This window comes from Malaya genurostris, chromosome 2 (assembly GCF_030247185.1).
Source record: "Malaya genurostris strain Urasoe2022 chromosome 2, Malgen_1.1, whole genome shotgun sequence".
Taxonomy (NCBI): Eukaryota; Metazoa; Arthropoda; class Insecta; order Diptera; family Culicidae; genus Malaya; species Malaya genurostris.
Genome location: NC_080571.1, coordinates 53311540 through 53329300, shown reverse-complemented (window position 1 = coordinate 53329300; position 17761 = coordinate 53311540). Strand labels below are relative to the sequence as shown.

The 17761-nt window shown below is 39.7% G+C and overlaps 2 protein-coding genes across 3 annotated transcripts in view; one reads left to right on the top strand and one right to left on the bottom strand.

Annotated features, from left to right (window-relative positions):
- LOC131431176 (hemicentin-1-like) overlaps positions 1–17761 on the bottom strand; it is a 400232-nt gene that overhangs the window by 327461 nt on the left and 55010 nt on the right. The window contains exon 2 of one of the 2 annotated variants that reach the window (XM_058596735.1): positions 6877–6988. The exons of the other annotated variant lie outside the window; for it this stretch is intronic. The gene's annotated coding sequence lies outside the window, so the exon portion shown is untranslated. The remainder of the gene's footprint in view (positions 1–6876; positions 6989–17761) is intronic. 2 annotated transcript variants of the gene reach the window in all.
- On the top strand, positions 7266–11889 carry LOC131431175 (collagen alpha-1(III) chain). Its single transcript, XM_058596734.1, has 3 exons — positions 7266–7434; positions 7531–7804; positions 7859–11889. Exons 1-3 carry the CDS (start codon positions 7390–7392, stop codon positions 11737–11739), a joined length of 4200 nt encoding a protein of 1399 aa, XP_058452717.1. The 5' UTR covers positions 7266–7389; the 3' UTR covers positions 11740–11889.

The following is a 17761-nucleotide window of genomic DNA, read 5'->3' as shown; positions in this document are numbered from 1 at the left end:
CTTTTCCTTCGAACCTATAAGTTTGTGGAAATCGATTTGGCCATCTTGAAGAAAAGTGAGTGAAATCATTTTTGCAGCTTTTGATCACTATTTCCAATTCGTCCGAAATCGGATTCAGAGCACCGTCTTTTACCAACATAACACACTAGTAGCAGACATCCGTAACCGTTCGTTTTCTTCATAGCGTGTACGATATAGAACAAAGTGCGCATCGTTCGTTTTGTGTTTTCTTCTTCCCATTGCACGTACCGGTGTTGTACACGTTGTCATTCTATATGGCGATTTGAAAACTTTGACCCTCATCGCCCTATAACCGCGGAACCAGAAGTTGGATCCGGATGAAATTTTACAGTAGCTTTGAAAATAATATGAGCTTTAATTCGAATCAAGATTTGTGAAAATCGATTCAAGCATCGCTGAGAAATCGAAGTGAGTTCTATAGTTGGAGTTTTTCTTCACCACTTTCGATAGTGCCAAATTAAGTTCCTATAACCACAAATTAACAAGCTCTGCAAACTAGAAGAATTCATTAAACTATTCTATGGGATTTGTACTTGTTTTGACCATCGTTTGTGAAAAATACAAATGATATTGGTAATTTTCCACTTATCACGTTTTAGCTCCGGAACCGGAAGTCGGATCCTTATAAAATGTTTTAGATTTTTTTTGGAACTATACATAAGACCATTCATTTGACTATAAGTTTCTGAAAATCGGTTAAGCCGTTTCAAAGAAAATTGAGCGCACATTTTCCTCTAATTTCCACACACTTAAAAAAAACCTGTGATTTTACATCTTATTAGATGCACATAAATAGAGCGTCGCAGCTCACACAAATTTACGTGGAAGAACATTTAATATTGTGTCTAAAACTCCATACATGAAATTCATTGAAATAAAAAAAAGAATACTGAGAGCAACCGTCGCGACTTGAACCGCGAATCATTGGATCGCAAGTACGTCTGTTAATCGACTGAGCCACAGAAGCATGCATCTGCTAGGCTGGTAAAAGGTGCATTTGAATTCATATAGTCGAACCTGCTAGCAGAACGCAAGTTACAGTCGAAACCAGTAAAATTTAAGCTCATCTAACATTAAGTCATTACAAATGAGATTTTCCGGCATTGCCCGGTGACACGATTGTCATCTGCATACAATTGACTTGAAGCCAAAATGTTTGGTTCTTTGGTTCTAGTTTGCTGTCAAATGCTGTGTGTTCACATCTTTCTTCATGCGGTTGCACCAACATAAGAGAACGATTTTGAAGGAATGTGATCAAACTATAATAAACCATTGATTTCTTTTCTTATTAGAAAAGAATTCATATTACTGGTTTTGTAAATAATACAAGACGAGTTATACTTTTATTAGATATGACGAAATTAACTTCTGATACCAATGTGTTATTCATTTTTGGATGCAGTGTAATATCGGATGCGCACGGTACGATTCGCATTTCATTTCCTCTTGCCTGAATGTTCAGTGAAAGAGTGGTAAAACTGAGTTTCCAGTGATTAAGCTATTGAATACCAGTGATTTAAAAGTTGCAGAAAGTGACAGCCATTGCCATTTAAATATTTACGAACCAAACAATACTAAATGCTTCAAAACAAATTTGTGGGAGGCACTTCCGATCGCAAGAAATGAACGTAGTTTGAAATCAACTACGTTTGGTCAAAGGTTCGATATCAGTGTTTTTTTTTGCTAAAAGGAATCTATGTGAACGTATGTTTTAGTCGTTATTAACATTAGGCGTTGGTTAATTATTAGAGATCATTTACAGAGAACAAGTGGAGATTTTATTCCCTAGCTACGGTGATAATATGACGGAAATTTACAATAGAGAACTAGTGGAAAATAATTAGTTCGGAAGGAGTATGCGAAGTGTCTTTTATTTCGAAAGTAACAAAAACTGATAGAAAATACGCAACACAAATAGTGTTGTGCTTTAAAATTTCTCATAAATAATATGAAGCAACCGATTTTTTTTGTATGGATTTAATACGTTCCTAGGCTATGGTGCCACTTGGTCACTGTTTTTTTTGTGCTGGATGAACATCGTTAGGTAGCTATCAGTGGTTTGCTCATATGTCTATGTCTATATTATTTTATTCTATTCAACAATTTTCCATCTCAATCCACAGTATCCCACACAAACCACCAAAAAACGTCAAAGATCAACTTGATTTACCGTTCATTTCTTGTCGTCTTGTAAACCCTAATTGGGATACGTTCACTATATTTAATTACCACTCCATACTAGAAATAAGGGCCGGTAGTATGAAAATGAAATATAAAACTGATTCAATTAAGCCCTACCGGCCTCTCCAACCCCGGATGCTGGAATGTAATGCAATCAACATCTTATTCAAGTCGTTCCATATCTTATTCATTTAATTCAATAGTAAAGGTAAAAGCTGTATAACATAAGCAAAGTCTTGGCATTACATTCCTTTCGTGGAATTTGGCCTTTCTGTTTCAACAGACTTCGCAGCCGATTCATAGCGTACAGAATCATAGCATGGCTAGTACTATGGATTCTACTGACACTAAGAATCCTTCCAGGTCGGGGCTTGAACATACGACAGCTGGCTTGTAAGACCAGCGTCCTATGCATTGAACCGCCAACCCACATATTCATATTAAATTGTAATTGAATGTATTTTAAATCCTAATAAGCTTAAATTAAATGAAAGGTGTCGTGGTCCACATATTAGGCTGCACTGCAAAAAAAATTGAATTTTACAGGTGACTTAATCCCTCATACGATGTAATTCATAAAAACCTAATTTGTCAAATGACGGAAGATTTTATTTGTAATGACTTAATGCTAGATGAGCTAGGATTCTACTGATTTCGACTGTAACTTGCGTTCTGCTAGTAGGTGCGACTGTTTGAATTTAAATGCACTTTTTACCAGCCAAGCAGATACATGCTTCTGTGGCTCAGTCGAATAACAGACGTACTTGCGATCCAATGATTCTCGGTTCATGTCGCGGCGGTTGCTATCAGTATTTTTTTTTATTTCAATGAATTTCATGTCATGGAGTCTTAGGCACAATATTAACTATTTTTCGACGTAAATCTACGTGAACTTCGACGCTCCATTTATGTGCATCTAATAAGATGTAAAATCACAGGGATTTTTTAATTGTGTGTACTGAATTTTATTTCGATTCAACTTTTGGTTCTAGAATTACAGAGAAATATGCGCAAAAAAAAAAACGAAAAATGTGCACCCTATTCCCCCAGAGAACCTCAGGCTGAACCGATTTTCACTAATTTGAAAAAGTGAAATTTACGGTTGACGTAAATTCAAGCATGCCGTAATTTCCTCGGTGATGAAACAATATTACATCTATTAATATGTAAAAAAATGTGTCTGTATCGATGTAAACTTCACCTAAATTATTTGTGAAGTTGATGATATGACTTTTCTTTACAAGCTTTGAATTGTGAATATATGTGAATTACGACGCTCATTTTGTGTGAATATTTGAAGACGTAAATTTACACAATTTTTTCCAAGTGCGTAAGGATTTATACACAGCACAAAGAAATCATGTAAATTTACGTCGCGATAGTTGCACTTAAAAAAGCGACGCAAATGATCTAAATTTATATACCAAACGATGGAAAATATGTCATGTCCATAGTTTATTTAACTGAATTTAACATCTAAGCAGACAGAAGGCTCACATGTAAATGTTAATCGATGTGACATCAAATTTTCACTTCCAAAAATGCGGCATGCTTTGTTTACGTAATGCGTAATTTTCAATTTTGTTTTATAGACTGTCCCAGATAGTATGGACGCAACCAAAAACCGCTGCCATTTCGCAATGGTTCTGAATCTGTCAATTTTTATTGCTGCGTCCTGTTGTTTACACTCTTCTATAACCACTTGTGCAGTTGTTTATTCGTTTTAATTAGTTTGTTCCTAAATGCGTGGACTTTCAGCAGAACAACGTCGAAAAATTGTGTACAAATGGTGCACAGAACGCGGATTGTCACTAAGAAAGATAGCAAAAATGGAAGGAGTAAGTGAAAAGGCCGTGCGAAATGCAATCAGGAAGTTCGGTGAGGATAACACCTTTGAGGATAAACCGAAAACGGGTCGGAAAAAGGTCCTGCTAACCCTCAGTTGGATAAACGTATACGTTTCAGTTCGGGATGTGAGCAAAAAAGTGGGCACTTCGAAGTCAAATGTTCTTCGTGCTAAAGGACGTTTGAATCTTCGAACCTATAAGAAGCAGAAACAACCAAAATGTAGTCCGAAACAAGAAGCATCGATCAGGCCGAGGGTTCGAAAGCTGTACAATACGATTCTTGCTGGAAATTTGAACTGCATAATCATGGACGACGAAACCTATGTGAAACTCGATTACAAAACCTTGCCGGAACTACAATATTATACAGTGCGAGAAGGGCAAGTGTTAAACCAGTCCGAGACATCGCGGATTGTCACTAAGAAAGATAGCAAAAATGGAAGGAGTAAGTGAAAAGGCCGTGCGAAATGCAATCAGGAAGTTCGGTGAGGATAACACCTTTGAGGATAAACCGAAAACGGGTCGGAAAAAGGTCCTGCTAACCCTCAGTTGGATAAACGTATACGTTTCAGTTCGGGATGTGAGCAAAAAAGTGGGCACTTCGAAGTCAAATGTTCTTCGTGCTAAAGGACGTTTGAATCTTCGAACCTATAAGAAGCAGAAACAACCAAAATGTAGTCCGAAACAAGAAGCATCGATCAGGCCGAGGGTTCGAAAGCTGTACAATACGATTCTTGCTGGAAATTTGAACTGCATAATCATGGACGACGAAACCTATGTGAAACTCGATTACAAAACCTTGCCGGAACTACAATATTATACAGTGCGAGAAGGGCAAGTGTTAAACCAGTCCGAGACATCGATTGAAGTCGAAAAATTGGATAAGAAAGCTATGGTCTGACAAGCAATTTGTAGCTGCGAATTCAAAGTGCGTTCATACTTTCTGGGACAGTCTTTAGGGAGTAGTTCCATGAACAACTGTTGATTTTCTACAAAATCCCACTTTCGGCTCCGAAAATATAGAATGATAAAAGTACAAAACTTTCATTTCAAAAGCGTAATTTCGAACGTAGCGATTTAAAAAGCAGTAAAATTTTTGAAAATTGATCACCATTTTTTCCTAGTTAGCGGATTTTCTAGTTGATGGCCTACAGAACCCATCAAGTCATTCCTGATTTCCTGAAAGTATCAGAACACTAAATCGGAACTATTTTCGATTCATCAGAAATAGCAGCATAGATTTTTACAAACACAGATTCAAATGGAAGGTTTCATGGTGTCATAGAATGTGGTTGAATTTTATTAGCATCTGTCTTCCCACTCGGGATTTACAAGGTTATTAGCATTTCAAATTTCAAACTGTCATTTATATTGACGAGTCCAAACACGTTCCAAATTTTTAAAAATAGGCTTAGAACTGTTACAATTTGAAGGTATTGTTAGTTGATGGTCAAACGAAGCAAGTTGAGTTATACCAAACCCCGGCTTTCCTGGAAGTAGGGAAGGATGTTCGGTTGCCGGAAGTGTTCGGTTACCGGCACCCCACCGTAACTTTTGACAGAAAGCAGATAGCGTCATTTCGACAAATGTAGATAAAATATTATCGACAAATATTAGATTAAATATTAATGAGGTAAAATCGATCTATTTCATGATTTAATACCGGATGCTATTTTCGCAACCAAACATTTGTTTTGTCATTTTCAAAATGTCTACCGATTTCGGTTACCGGCCCTGCATTTTTTCGACAAATTGTGAAAAATTGTCAGTGATATGCAGGCTGCTGTCGAGACAAAGCAAGTCAAAGTTTTGGCCAAACACCTAGCTGCTCGTACAGCAGATAAACCGGCTAATCAACACCAAAGGCTCCACCATTTGTAAGACCAAGAGAACCAAGACAAAGTCACCATCGGACAATGAAGACTTTTGTCCAAAGCGCTTCTAAAAACGAAAATTCTGTTTTCTCTTTGAATAACTGCAGCTTTACTTATATTTTTTTCCTTTTTTAGTGAAATTTCTTGGGGTACCGGAAACCGAACACATTTTTTGAAATGGCCAAAATTTATCGCTTTACTAAGTTGATAATATTTTTATTTCGATCAAATAAATCAAATTAGTTTCTTAATCAGTTGTTAGCTAGGGACTTTAGCTTTCCATTGATGTATAGATGTCCGCATAATGTGCACTAAGTCAGAAGTTATGAGCTTAAAATAAAAGGGTGCCGGTAACCGAACACTCTCCTTTATTGAAAAAAGTGATAATAGAATAAAGCTTAATTACACTACACATTGTTTGAAAGCCCTGAGTTAAATTGTTGCCTTAAATGAAGTTTCAATAGCTCTATGGTATGCTTTCAAGCTAGTATTTCTTATGGTGAGTGTTTCCAATTATTTGAGTTTGTGAACCAAACTTACACGCAAAAATGTTAGAAGCAGGTATGTTTAAAAGCATTGAAAGAATGTTGGAGAATTTTGTATAAACATCAAGCATAACAAACCTACTCTCGAAATATACAAAGAAAAATCAGGAACAGTTTAATTTTAGAACTAAAAAATAAAATAACTAGGTGGCTTGAATTTTCAGATGGATATTGAAACAATTGATTAGTTTTCAGATTAGGAACCAACCAACATTTTAACTTACAAACACAATTTCTTAAAATTGTGCAATAACTGTGAAAATAGGTTCGTTATTCCTTGGAACTTTACCCGAATAAAACACCATTATGAACCTAATAAAATCTAAAATATTTGGCTCAATTTCAGTTCTATTGCATTCATTTGTTTGGAAAAACAAATGCAATAGAAAATCGATGTGAAAAATTTACCTTCACACAGCTGCTTCAAGACGTGATTGCAGGTCGTTATGAATCATCCCCTTGATTTGTGAGTACCATCACTCCAGCGAACCATTAAGTAATTACGAACAATATTATTCACCTGAAATAAAAGAAGAAAACAGATGGACACCATAAAGATAAATTAGTTTACAGAGATGATTAGAATTTAGTGGCAAGCGCAATGGAAGTTTTGGATACACAACAACAGATTATTGCGTTATCATTGCTACATCATTCCTCACTAGATAACGGATTTATCGCAAGGAAGCTGTTTTTGTTATCGCGGAATTCCGCGGAATGATAACAATACGGCACTAAGTGGGATTACTCTCTGCAGATATGCCATCCCATTCATTATAAAATGCGTCGGTGCAGCCTCCAGCCGACACATTCAATAGAACGAACCAAACGAATCAAGTACAACACAAGTGTGACCTCGAGCGAACAGTCAAGACATTGTGATCCATAACTTTAATTATCACGTAAACCAATCTCTCTGCCATGGGCAATCTCAAGCAGTTCCTTCTGTTGCAATTTGTTCTGCTGGTGAGTTTAATCGTTCGGAAGCCGTCGTGTGTTAATAATGGTGTCAACAATTAAAAGTGCGTGTTCTTTCTTCCATTTCTGTGCTTCCATCCACAGAGTGCTGTAGTGCGTTCGGCACAACCCCAAGCCATCGGAACGGACTGCGCCGGAAAGGACTATCTCTGTCTGGACGAGAGCCGTTTTCTAATCTGTATCGATTTGGGTGATGGGAGACCGCAAACAGTGGACGATGTAGCCCAGTCATGTCCCACGGGCACATTCTGTAGCAATGCAGGACAATTTGAATGTGATTCTTCGGTACCACCGAGTACTAGTTCTACCGCTATACCGACACCTTCAGAGTCTCCAGTAGAACCAGCTGGTCCTCAAGGTATTCTTCTATGGACTATTATTTACATCTATCTAGAAAATTTATTTTATTTAGATCCTGCTCAGCCTCCCGCAGATGACATATTGGCGGATTCACAGTCAAACAGTACTGCTGTTGAGGTTGAACAGACAATTGCTCCTCAACCCGAAACTTCCGTTGCTCCTGGAGAACTCCAACCAGAATCTTCCATTGCACCAGAAGTATCTGAAACAGTTCCTGAAGAAATCCAGCCTGAAACATCTGCTGCACCTGTAGAACCTGAACCACTAACTTCGATAGCACCGGAAGTGCCACAACCAGACACTTCCGCTGCTCCTGAAGAATCGCAACCGGGAAGTTCTGCTGCTCCTGCAGACCCACAGCCGGAAACTTCCGCTGTTCCTAGCGAATCTGTACCTGAAAATTCGGTTGCTCCCGGAGAGTCCGATTCGGGATCTTCTGCTACTCCTGATGCAACACAACCAGAAACTACCGTTGCTCCTGTAGAAGCTACTCCGGAATCTTCTGCTGCTCCTGGAGAATCGCAGCCAGAGCCTTCAGCTGCTCCTGGAGAACCTAACCCGGAATCTTCTGCAGCTCCTGGAGAACTACAACCAGAGATTACCGTGGCTCCTGCGGAACCTAATCCGGAATCTTCTGCTACACCTGGAGAACCACAACCAGAGACTTCAGCTGCTCCTGGAGAACAAAATTCAGAATCTTCTGCTGCACCTGGAGAGCAACAACCAGAAAATTCTGTTGCACCTGGAGAACCTAATCCGGAATCATCTGCTGCACCTGGAGAACCCCAACCAGGAAGTACTGGTGCTCCTGGAGAATCCAATCAAGCATCTTCTGCCGCACCTGGAGAACAACAACCAGAAAGTTCTGCTGCTCCTGGAGAACCTAATCCGGAATCATCTGCTGCACCTGGAGAACCCCAACCAGGAAGTTCTGCTGCACCTGGAGAATCCAATCAAGCATCTTCTGCTGCACCCGGAGAACAACAACCAGAAAGTTCTGCTGCTCCTGGAGAATCAAATCAAGCATCTTCTGTTGCACCCGGAGAATCCCAATCAGAAAGTACCGTGGGTCCTGCAGAACCAAATCCGGAATCATCTGCCGCACCAGGAGAACCACAACCAGAGAGTACTGCTGCTCCTGGGGAACCTAATCCGGAATCATCTGCTGCACCTGGAGAATCCCTACCAGAAAGTACTGGTGCTCCTGGGGAATCAAATCAAGCATCTTCGGCAGCACCTGGAGAACCACAACCAGGAAGTTCTGCTGCTCCTATAGAACCTAACCCGGAATCATCTGCTGCACCTGGAGAATCCCAACCAGGAAGTACTGGTGCTCCTGGAGAATCCAATCAAGCATCTTCTGCTGCACCTGGAGAACCCCAACCAGAAAGTACTGGTGCTCCTGGAGAATCCAATCAACCATCTCCTGCCGCACCTGGAGAACCCCAACCAGAAAGTACTGGTGCTCCTGGAGAATCCAATCAAGCATCTTCTGCTGCACCTGGAGAACCCCAACCAGGAAGTTCTGCTGCTCCTGGAGAACCTAATCCGGAATCATCTGCTGCACCAGGAGAACCCCAACCAGAAAGTACTGGTGCTCCTGGAGAATCCAATCAAGCATCTTCTGTCGCACCTGGAGAACCACAACCAGGAAGTTCTGCTGCTCCTGGAGAACCTAATCCGGAATCATCTGCCGCACCTGGAGAACCCCAACCAGGAAGTACTGCTGCTCCTGGAGAACCTAACCCGGAATCATCTGCTGCACCTGGAGAACCCCAACCAGGAAGTACTGGTGCTCCTGGAGAATCCAATCAAGCATCTTCTGCCGCACCTGGAGAACCACAGCCAGGAAGTTCTGCTGCTCCTGGAGAACCTAATCCGGAATCATCTGCTGCACCTGGAGAACCCCAACCAGGAAGTTCTGCTGCTCCTGGAGAACCTAATCCGGAATCATCTGCTGCACCAGGAGAACCCCAACCAGAAAGTACTGGTGCTCCTGGAGAATCCAATCAAGCATCTTCTGTCGCACCTGGAGAACCACAACCAGGAAGTTCTGCTGCTCCTGGAGAACCTAATCCGGAATCATCTGCCGCACCTGGAGAACCCCAACCAGGAAGTACTGCTGCTCCTGGAGAACCTAACCCGGAATCATCTGCTGCACCTGGAGAACCCCAACCAGGAAGTACTGGTGCTCCTGGAGAATCCAATCAAGCATCTTCTGCTGCACCTGGAGAACCCCAACCAGAAAGTACTGGTGCTCCTGGAGAATCCAATCAACCATCTCCTGCCGCACCTGGAGAACCCCAACCAGAAAGTACTGGTGCTCCTGGAGAATCCAATCAAGCATCTTCTGCTGCACCTGGAGAACCCCAACCAGGAAGTTCTGCTGCTCCTGGAGAACCTAATCCGGAATCATCTGCTGCACCAGGAGAACCCCAACCAGAAAGTACTGGTGCTCCTGGAGAATCCAATCAAGCATCTTCTGTCGCACCTGGAGAACCCCAACCAGGAAGTACTGTTGCTCCTGGAGAACCTAACCCGGAATCATCTGCTGCACCTGGAGAACCCCAACCAGGAAGTACTGTTGCTCCTGGAGAACCTAACCCGGAATCATCTGCTGCACCTGGAGAACCCCAACCAGGAAGTACTGGTGCTCCTGGAGAATCCAATCAAGCATCTTCTGCCGCACCTGGAGAACCACAGCCAGGAAGTTCTGCTGCTCCTGGAGAACCTAATCCGGAATCATCTGCTGCACCTGGAGAACCCCAACCAGAAAGTACTGGAGTTCCTGGAGAATCCAATCAACCATCTTCTGCCGCACCTGGAGAACCACAGCCAGGAAGTTCTGCTGCCCCTGGAGAACCTAATCCGGAATCATCTGCCGCACCAGGAGAACCCCAACCAGAAAGTACTGGTGCTCCTGGAGAATCCAATCAAGCATCTTCTGCCGCACCTGGAGAACCCCAACCAGGAAGTTCTGCTGCTCCTGGAGAACCTAATCCGGAATCATCTGCTGCACCTGGAGAACCCCAACCAGAAAATACTGGAGCTCCTGGAGAATCCAATCAACCATCTTCTGCCGCACCTGGAGATCCCCAACCAGGATGTTCTGCTGCTCCTGGAGAACCTAATCCGGAATCATCTGCCGCACCAGGAGAACCACAACCAGGAAGTTCTGCTGCTCCTGGAGAATCAAATCCACCATCTTCCGCTGCACCCGGGGAACCGCAACCAGAAACATCTGTTGCTCCTGGAGAACCTCAACCGGAGTCGTCTACTGCACCTGAAAATTCACAGCAACCAACACCAACAGCAACACCGAAGCCATTCGTTTGTAGTCAATCTGGACGATTTCCCAATCCCGACAACTGTCACAAGTACTATCGGTGCATATGGCTTCCGTTTGGGCTGTTTGAACTCGAGCAGACTTGTCCCCTTGGATATGCGTACAACCCCTCGCTGCAACGTTGCACCGCCGATCAGAGCCCTTGTTTCGGGGGACGATTTACTTGCACCTCTCCCGGACGCTTTGCGGATCCCCAAGACAACACCAAGTATTTCTGGTGCGTGTGGAATGCTCTTGGAGGGTATCTACAGTATAACCTTGATTGTCCAAATGGTCAGGAGTTCGATGCATATCGTAGACGTTGTATGACTCCAAGCGTAGATTCCACGAGTGTTGAGGATACCAAGCCCGAAGTTCACGAATCCAACGAATCCGAACGTGACTCCGAAGAAGTGAAGCAAAAGGTAAAGTTTGAGTGCTCCGAAGAAGGAACGTTTCCAGATCCTGAAAACTGCTCTCGCTACTACATCTGCACACTGAAAAAGAAGGACAAGTACAAGAAGAACAAGCTAAAGTGTCCGAAGGGTCAACGATTTGATTCCGCACAAGAAATCTGTACCGACGATGAATTTGTGGTCTGTGGCTAGGATGTCCATTTCAACCGGTATGAATGCCCACTTCCGGGAATCATTTGAGTCAAAAATTTAATAACACAATAGTTTGTTTGTTTTTGGAAGTCACAACCTTTAAAAAAATCGAACAATATTAATGAAATACAAGGAACTGGAGAAATGAAACCCTCTGATGTTTGTTTTATAATTCTTTTTCTTTTGCAAATGAAACGGAAATACGATTCGGAAACAAAGCTTCTTTGCTCTTTTAATGCTACACCGCTTCGTTCCCTTGCCTATCAGCGGAAATTGTTTTCGGTCGAACTTCACACGCATTGCCTGAGCCTTCAACATAAAAAATGGTAGCATTCTGCACCATTAGTCGGGTTCAGTGAAACAGGCTTAACAGAACAATAAGCAAACCGGAACACATTGCAGCCTTGCGGGTGCAAAAGCTCGAGAATAACCAATGCAAACGAGGAGACGAACGCACGTGCTGAAATTCGCAATCAGATGACCCTCACTTTTTTTTCGGTATTTTTAAACTCCAACTGACGGCATTTCAAGCCTTGGAGATCAAATTTGCATTACCCATTTGTTTTTTGTGTCATTTCGGTGAACAAGCACTGAAACCTGTTGAGTGGCTTCCGATGTATTAATGCATGTATTAATGGTTCGGACTTCGGCGAGTAAACGTCCAACGTTGATGTTTAATGTCATTTTAAAACAGAAGCCGAGTCAGTGTTTTTGAATTTAAAAATACCTTTCAGCATTACATTGTTAATACATTAATACTCATTGGGCACGTTTCGATTATACCCATACATTATAGTATTTAAAATGACTTTAATCCGAATCGTTACAAAAGTATTCATAAAACTATATCTATGAATATACCGTTTTTCGTGAAATAAATTATGATAATTTTTAACTAGTCCCTTTTTCTAAGCTGTACTAATTAGGGAATGAAGAATTAAGTTAAAGCCTGGTTTCAAATGAATGTACACTATTTCAATATCTTACTATTTTGAGAATTGACATGTGATGAAGACAATTTTTTTCTCTTCTCGACTTAATCATCACAGTTTAATTCTGGACAGTTCGTTCACTGTGAAGGAAGAAGGATATGGAAGAGTGAAAATTGGGATGCTTCACCTACTGTACCTAAATGGTTTCGAAGATGGAAGATGGAAATCGGTTGAACACTCTTAAAGAGTAGACACTGAAAAATGAATCGAATACTTTTAAATAATTAAAAGATTAACTGAAAAAATAAAATTCAGAAAGACACTCTTTTTCAAAAATACATTTTATGTTTCATCTTCAACTTGTCAGTGAAAAGCAGTTTATTTTGAACTGTTATGCCACTCAGCAGTTCAACATAAACCACTAAGCAGACATTAAATTTCTGCTACCCTATTTTTTTAAATTTTAAACGATATCAAACTAGAGATAAAATCATAGTACTCAAGGAGAGGCAAGGAGGTGAAGATAAATTACGGAAAAATGATCGGTACTTATTGCCGATTCGGATAATAAATGATAACCTTTACCTTTATTTTTCAGAAATATAAGAAACTTGGATGATTTGCATTGATAAGATGCCTACGTTCGACTCTTCTGATAGAAGATAACAGTTCAGATGCGAGAAACTTTCTGCTTACTAAAAAATCCCTTGTCACGTCCCACTTTTGGAACCCAATCATATCGTTGTTTTAAGCCAAATAATGAGAGCCTTTTCATTATGAAACGATTCACGTTCTCGGAAGCAGAACATTCTAATAACAAAAATGTATTAAAAATAATAAATAACTGTAGCAAAACTAACAAATAATCGAAGTTTGTTTTAAATAGCCCATTTTATAGTCTAAAATAGGTACGAATGTGTTGATGTTATAATCATCATAAATAATTGGAGGCGCATGGTCACAAACAACAAAGATTCGAAATTTTCAAAAAATTGTATCTCAAAAACAAGCAAAAAAACACATCACAAATTTTTGGATATGTTATGTAAAAAGATTTCAGAGAAAAATATAAAACTACATAGTGCCCATTCGAAAACCTTCCATGAAAACCGCTAAAGAGGTATTCAAATGACGTTCTAAAACACAAAACTACAACTTTGTTGAAGAAAATATCCACAAAAATATCCACAAATTCGCGAAATCGGTCGAGTGGTAAAAAAGTTATAAATTTACCAAAAACGTCTTTTTCAAAGAAAATCGAAAAAAAAACACGAAAACTAGAAATTTTCAAAAAATTCAAACTCAAAAGCAAAAAAACTTGCTTCGCCAATTTCTGAATATGTTATGTAAAAATGTTTCAGCTTTCAGAAAAAAATGATACAGCGTCCATTGGTCGCAAATCATGAAAATCGTGAAAAAGTTATACAATTGACTTTTTCAAATACAAAACTTCACCTTTACAATGTTCTCATATATTTCCTGAAAACTGAAGGTAATTTTTGACAACATATCCAAAAATTAGCAGAGTCGGACGAGTGCTTCAAAAGTTTTAAAAAAATATATATTTTGAAGAAAATACGGGTCTTTGACTCAGTTCGTCGAGATCACCAAATGTCTGTGTATGGATGTGTGTGTATATATGCATGTATGTCTGTGTGTATGTGAAAAAATAATGTCACCCGAAAGGTCTTATAGTCCCAAAGATCGCTTTTGGGGTTTTATCTTTATCCGACTTTCGGTTTCGGAGTTACAAGGCAATATGTGCAAATCTATGAAAAAATGCGCACTCAATTTTCTCGGAAATTTCTAACACGATTTTTACAAACTAAGATGCAAAGAAAAGGTTTTGAAACTCTTTACAAAGTTCCCGAAAAGTTGATCCAGGTTCGACATTCATTTCTGGTATTACAGCACGATAAGTGAAAAAAAATTAATTTTTTGAGTTTTTATTAAAAAGTGTTGGGGAAACGAGGTGCAAATTTATATAGAACTAACTGGTACATTCATCTAGTTGGCATAACTTGTTAGTTAGGGAATCTATAAATCTACTTTGGGACTGTTAGTCCCCAGTTTTCGCTTCCAAAAGCACCAGTAATAGTGAAGCAAGGCTCTAAATATCGGAACTTACTTCGATTTCTCAGCAACCATTGAACCGATTTTCACGAATCATGATTCAAATTAAAGCTCTCAGTGTCATAAAAGCTATTGTGCAAATCCATCCTGGTTCAACTACCATTCCAGAAATTATAGGGCGATAAATGTCAAAACTTTCAAACTGTCATACAAAATAATGCAAAACAGGTAAGCATCGGTACGTGCTGGTAAGGAAAAAGAAAACACCACCGCCCAGCACACAGCGTGCTTTGTTCAGTGTGCAGGGTTGCCACATAAACTATATTAATTTGACATAACTGTTTACATATTGAAAAGGTTATGGTAGTTTCTACCCAAAGTAAGTTTTTGATTTTATTCAAGTTTGAAAGAAAACATCTTGACAGAATCTCTAGTGATGTTTTTGAAAATATAAGTAATATGAGAAAGGCCTGGTATATGACCAGGTGGATTTTCAAATTAAATCTAGACTATTTTTCGAAAAGGGCCAAACTCAAATAAATATTGTCTAGAAAGGACAAATCCAAAATTTTGTACCAGTGCTCTTAATAAAATCAGACAAATTTTTGAACAAAAATACTGAAATAATTCGTAATCGAGCCATACGCTGGAAAAATTCGATTTCAAAAATTTATCACATATTTAAATTATATAGCATTTTGATTTTGATAAAATTTTGACCCAAGATTCTTAGGATTTTGATAAAACTTTGTCCCAAGGTTATCAGGATTAGTTATATTCCATACCAACAAAATATTTTGCTTGTCCAAACACATTTTTTTACAGTTTTTTTCGAGAACTGCACTAAACAAGTGTTAAATGAAACTCAATTTGTGAAGATATTTCACTAGCTGCCCGATATTTGCAAAAAAGTATTAGTTCTGTGTAAGAAAAAATTTTAGTTAGAAAAGATATTTTCCCTTAAAAATATCAATTTACATAGATGATAATGCCTTTAAAGGGAGTGTGTACAGTGCCTAACGAATTGTCATCGCTGTTTCAGTGACAGTTGTTCTTGTTTTTGTATTATTCACGCTCGAAAATGTCTGTTTATGTGCCCAACTTTTGCCATTTGCGGGAAGTTTTACTTTTCGGTTACAATTCGAAAAAAATACAGCTGAGGCGCATTGAATGCTCTCAGAAACTTACGATGATACTGCTCTGAGTAAAAGAACGTGTCGGGAGTGGTTTCAACGTTTTAAAAATGGTGATTTCGATGTCGAAGACAAACATGGTGGTGGAAGAGAAAAAAACCTTCAAAGATGAACAACTAGAAGCATTGTTTGATGAAGATTCGTGCCAAACCTAAAAAGAGCTTGCCGAATCGTTGGGAGTGAGTCAGCAAACTATTTCAAAACGTTTCAAGGCCCTGGGCATGATCCAGAAAGAAGGATATTGGGTGCCGTACGAGTTGAAACCGAGGGACACCGAGTGCGTGTGAGCAACTGCTTCAAAGACAAAATCGTAAGGGGTTTTTACATCGAATCGTAACCGGTGATGAAAAGTGGGTTCGATACGATAATCCTAAACGCAGAAAGTCATGGGGAAAGCCCGGGCATGCTACTTCGTCGAAGGCAAAACCGAATATTCACGGCGCCAAGGTTATGATTTGTATTTGGTGGAATCAGCTCGGTGTGAATTACTACGAGCTCTTAAAACCGGGTAAAAGAAAAGCGGCCACATTATCAAGAACGACATGACAAAGTCATCCTCCAACACGACAATGCTCGGCCTCACTTCGCAAAAGTGGTCAAAAAGTACCTGGAAACGCTGAAATGGGAAGTCTTGCCCCACCCGCCGTATTCCCCCCTTCTGACTTCCACCTATTCCGTTCGATGGCACACGGCCTGGCAGATCAACATTTTCAGTCTTTCGAAGAGTTGGAAAAATGGATTGCTTCATGGATAGCGTCAAAAGAGGTCTCCTTTTTTCGATCCGGGATCCGAAAATTGCCGGAATGAAAGGAAAAAGTTGTAGCTAGCGACGGACAATACTTTGAATAATACATCTGTAAGCACTTTTTCGCAACAAAATTTTTAATTTTGGAAAAAACGGCTGAAGCAAAATTGTACAGCTGATATTAGTTTGTAGGCATATAAACATAAATTAATACTGCTGGTTTTCCGTTTCTTGTTCCGGAATAACCGAAAGAAGTGAACAAAAACTCTAAAAATAGAATTCTCAGCTATCCTTGAACCGATTTTCACAAAGCTTGATTTAAATTAAACTTCATATTGTCTCCAAAGCTGCTACAAATTTTCATCTTGATCCGACTTCCGGTTCCGCAAGGTACTGGAAGAAGAAAACACAACGCAACTTCACGAACGATGCACACAGCGTGATATATTCAATTTCATACACGCTGTAAAAAGAACGAAAACCAACACTGAAACTTGGGTTTGAAAGCACTGTGAACAAATACCACGAGTTTTCAATTGCGTTGAATAAACCAAAAAAAACAATACATTTAAAAAACCTAATCTTCACGCTCCATACTCGCGATCCACTGAAGTTCTTGGATGACTAAAGCTATTCCTGAAACAGATCAGAATGGACAAGTAAGCGATATGTAACTGCATGACTATGAACAACACTGAAAAATTATTCAAATGCTGCAGATTTCTACTGTAGATCTTAAGTCAAGTTTGCACTGAAAATTTTGGACTACTGAGAACATACCTGGAACAACTAAAAATATACAGAAAGAAATTATGAATTTTACAGGTGACATAATTCTTCAAACGATACAATTCATAACTACTTAACTTCTCAAATGCCACACTATTCCATTCGTGCAGAAATTTACTGGCCTCGAGTGTAATCTGCACTAGGCTAGCAAGTGAGACTGTATGAATTTATATGCACGATTTACCAGCCAAGCAGATATGTGCCTCTGTGGCTCAGTCGACTAACTGGTGTGCTTTGTGATCTAATGTTTTTCGATTCAAGTCGCGTTGTTGATGCCGATCTTTTGATTT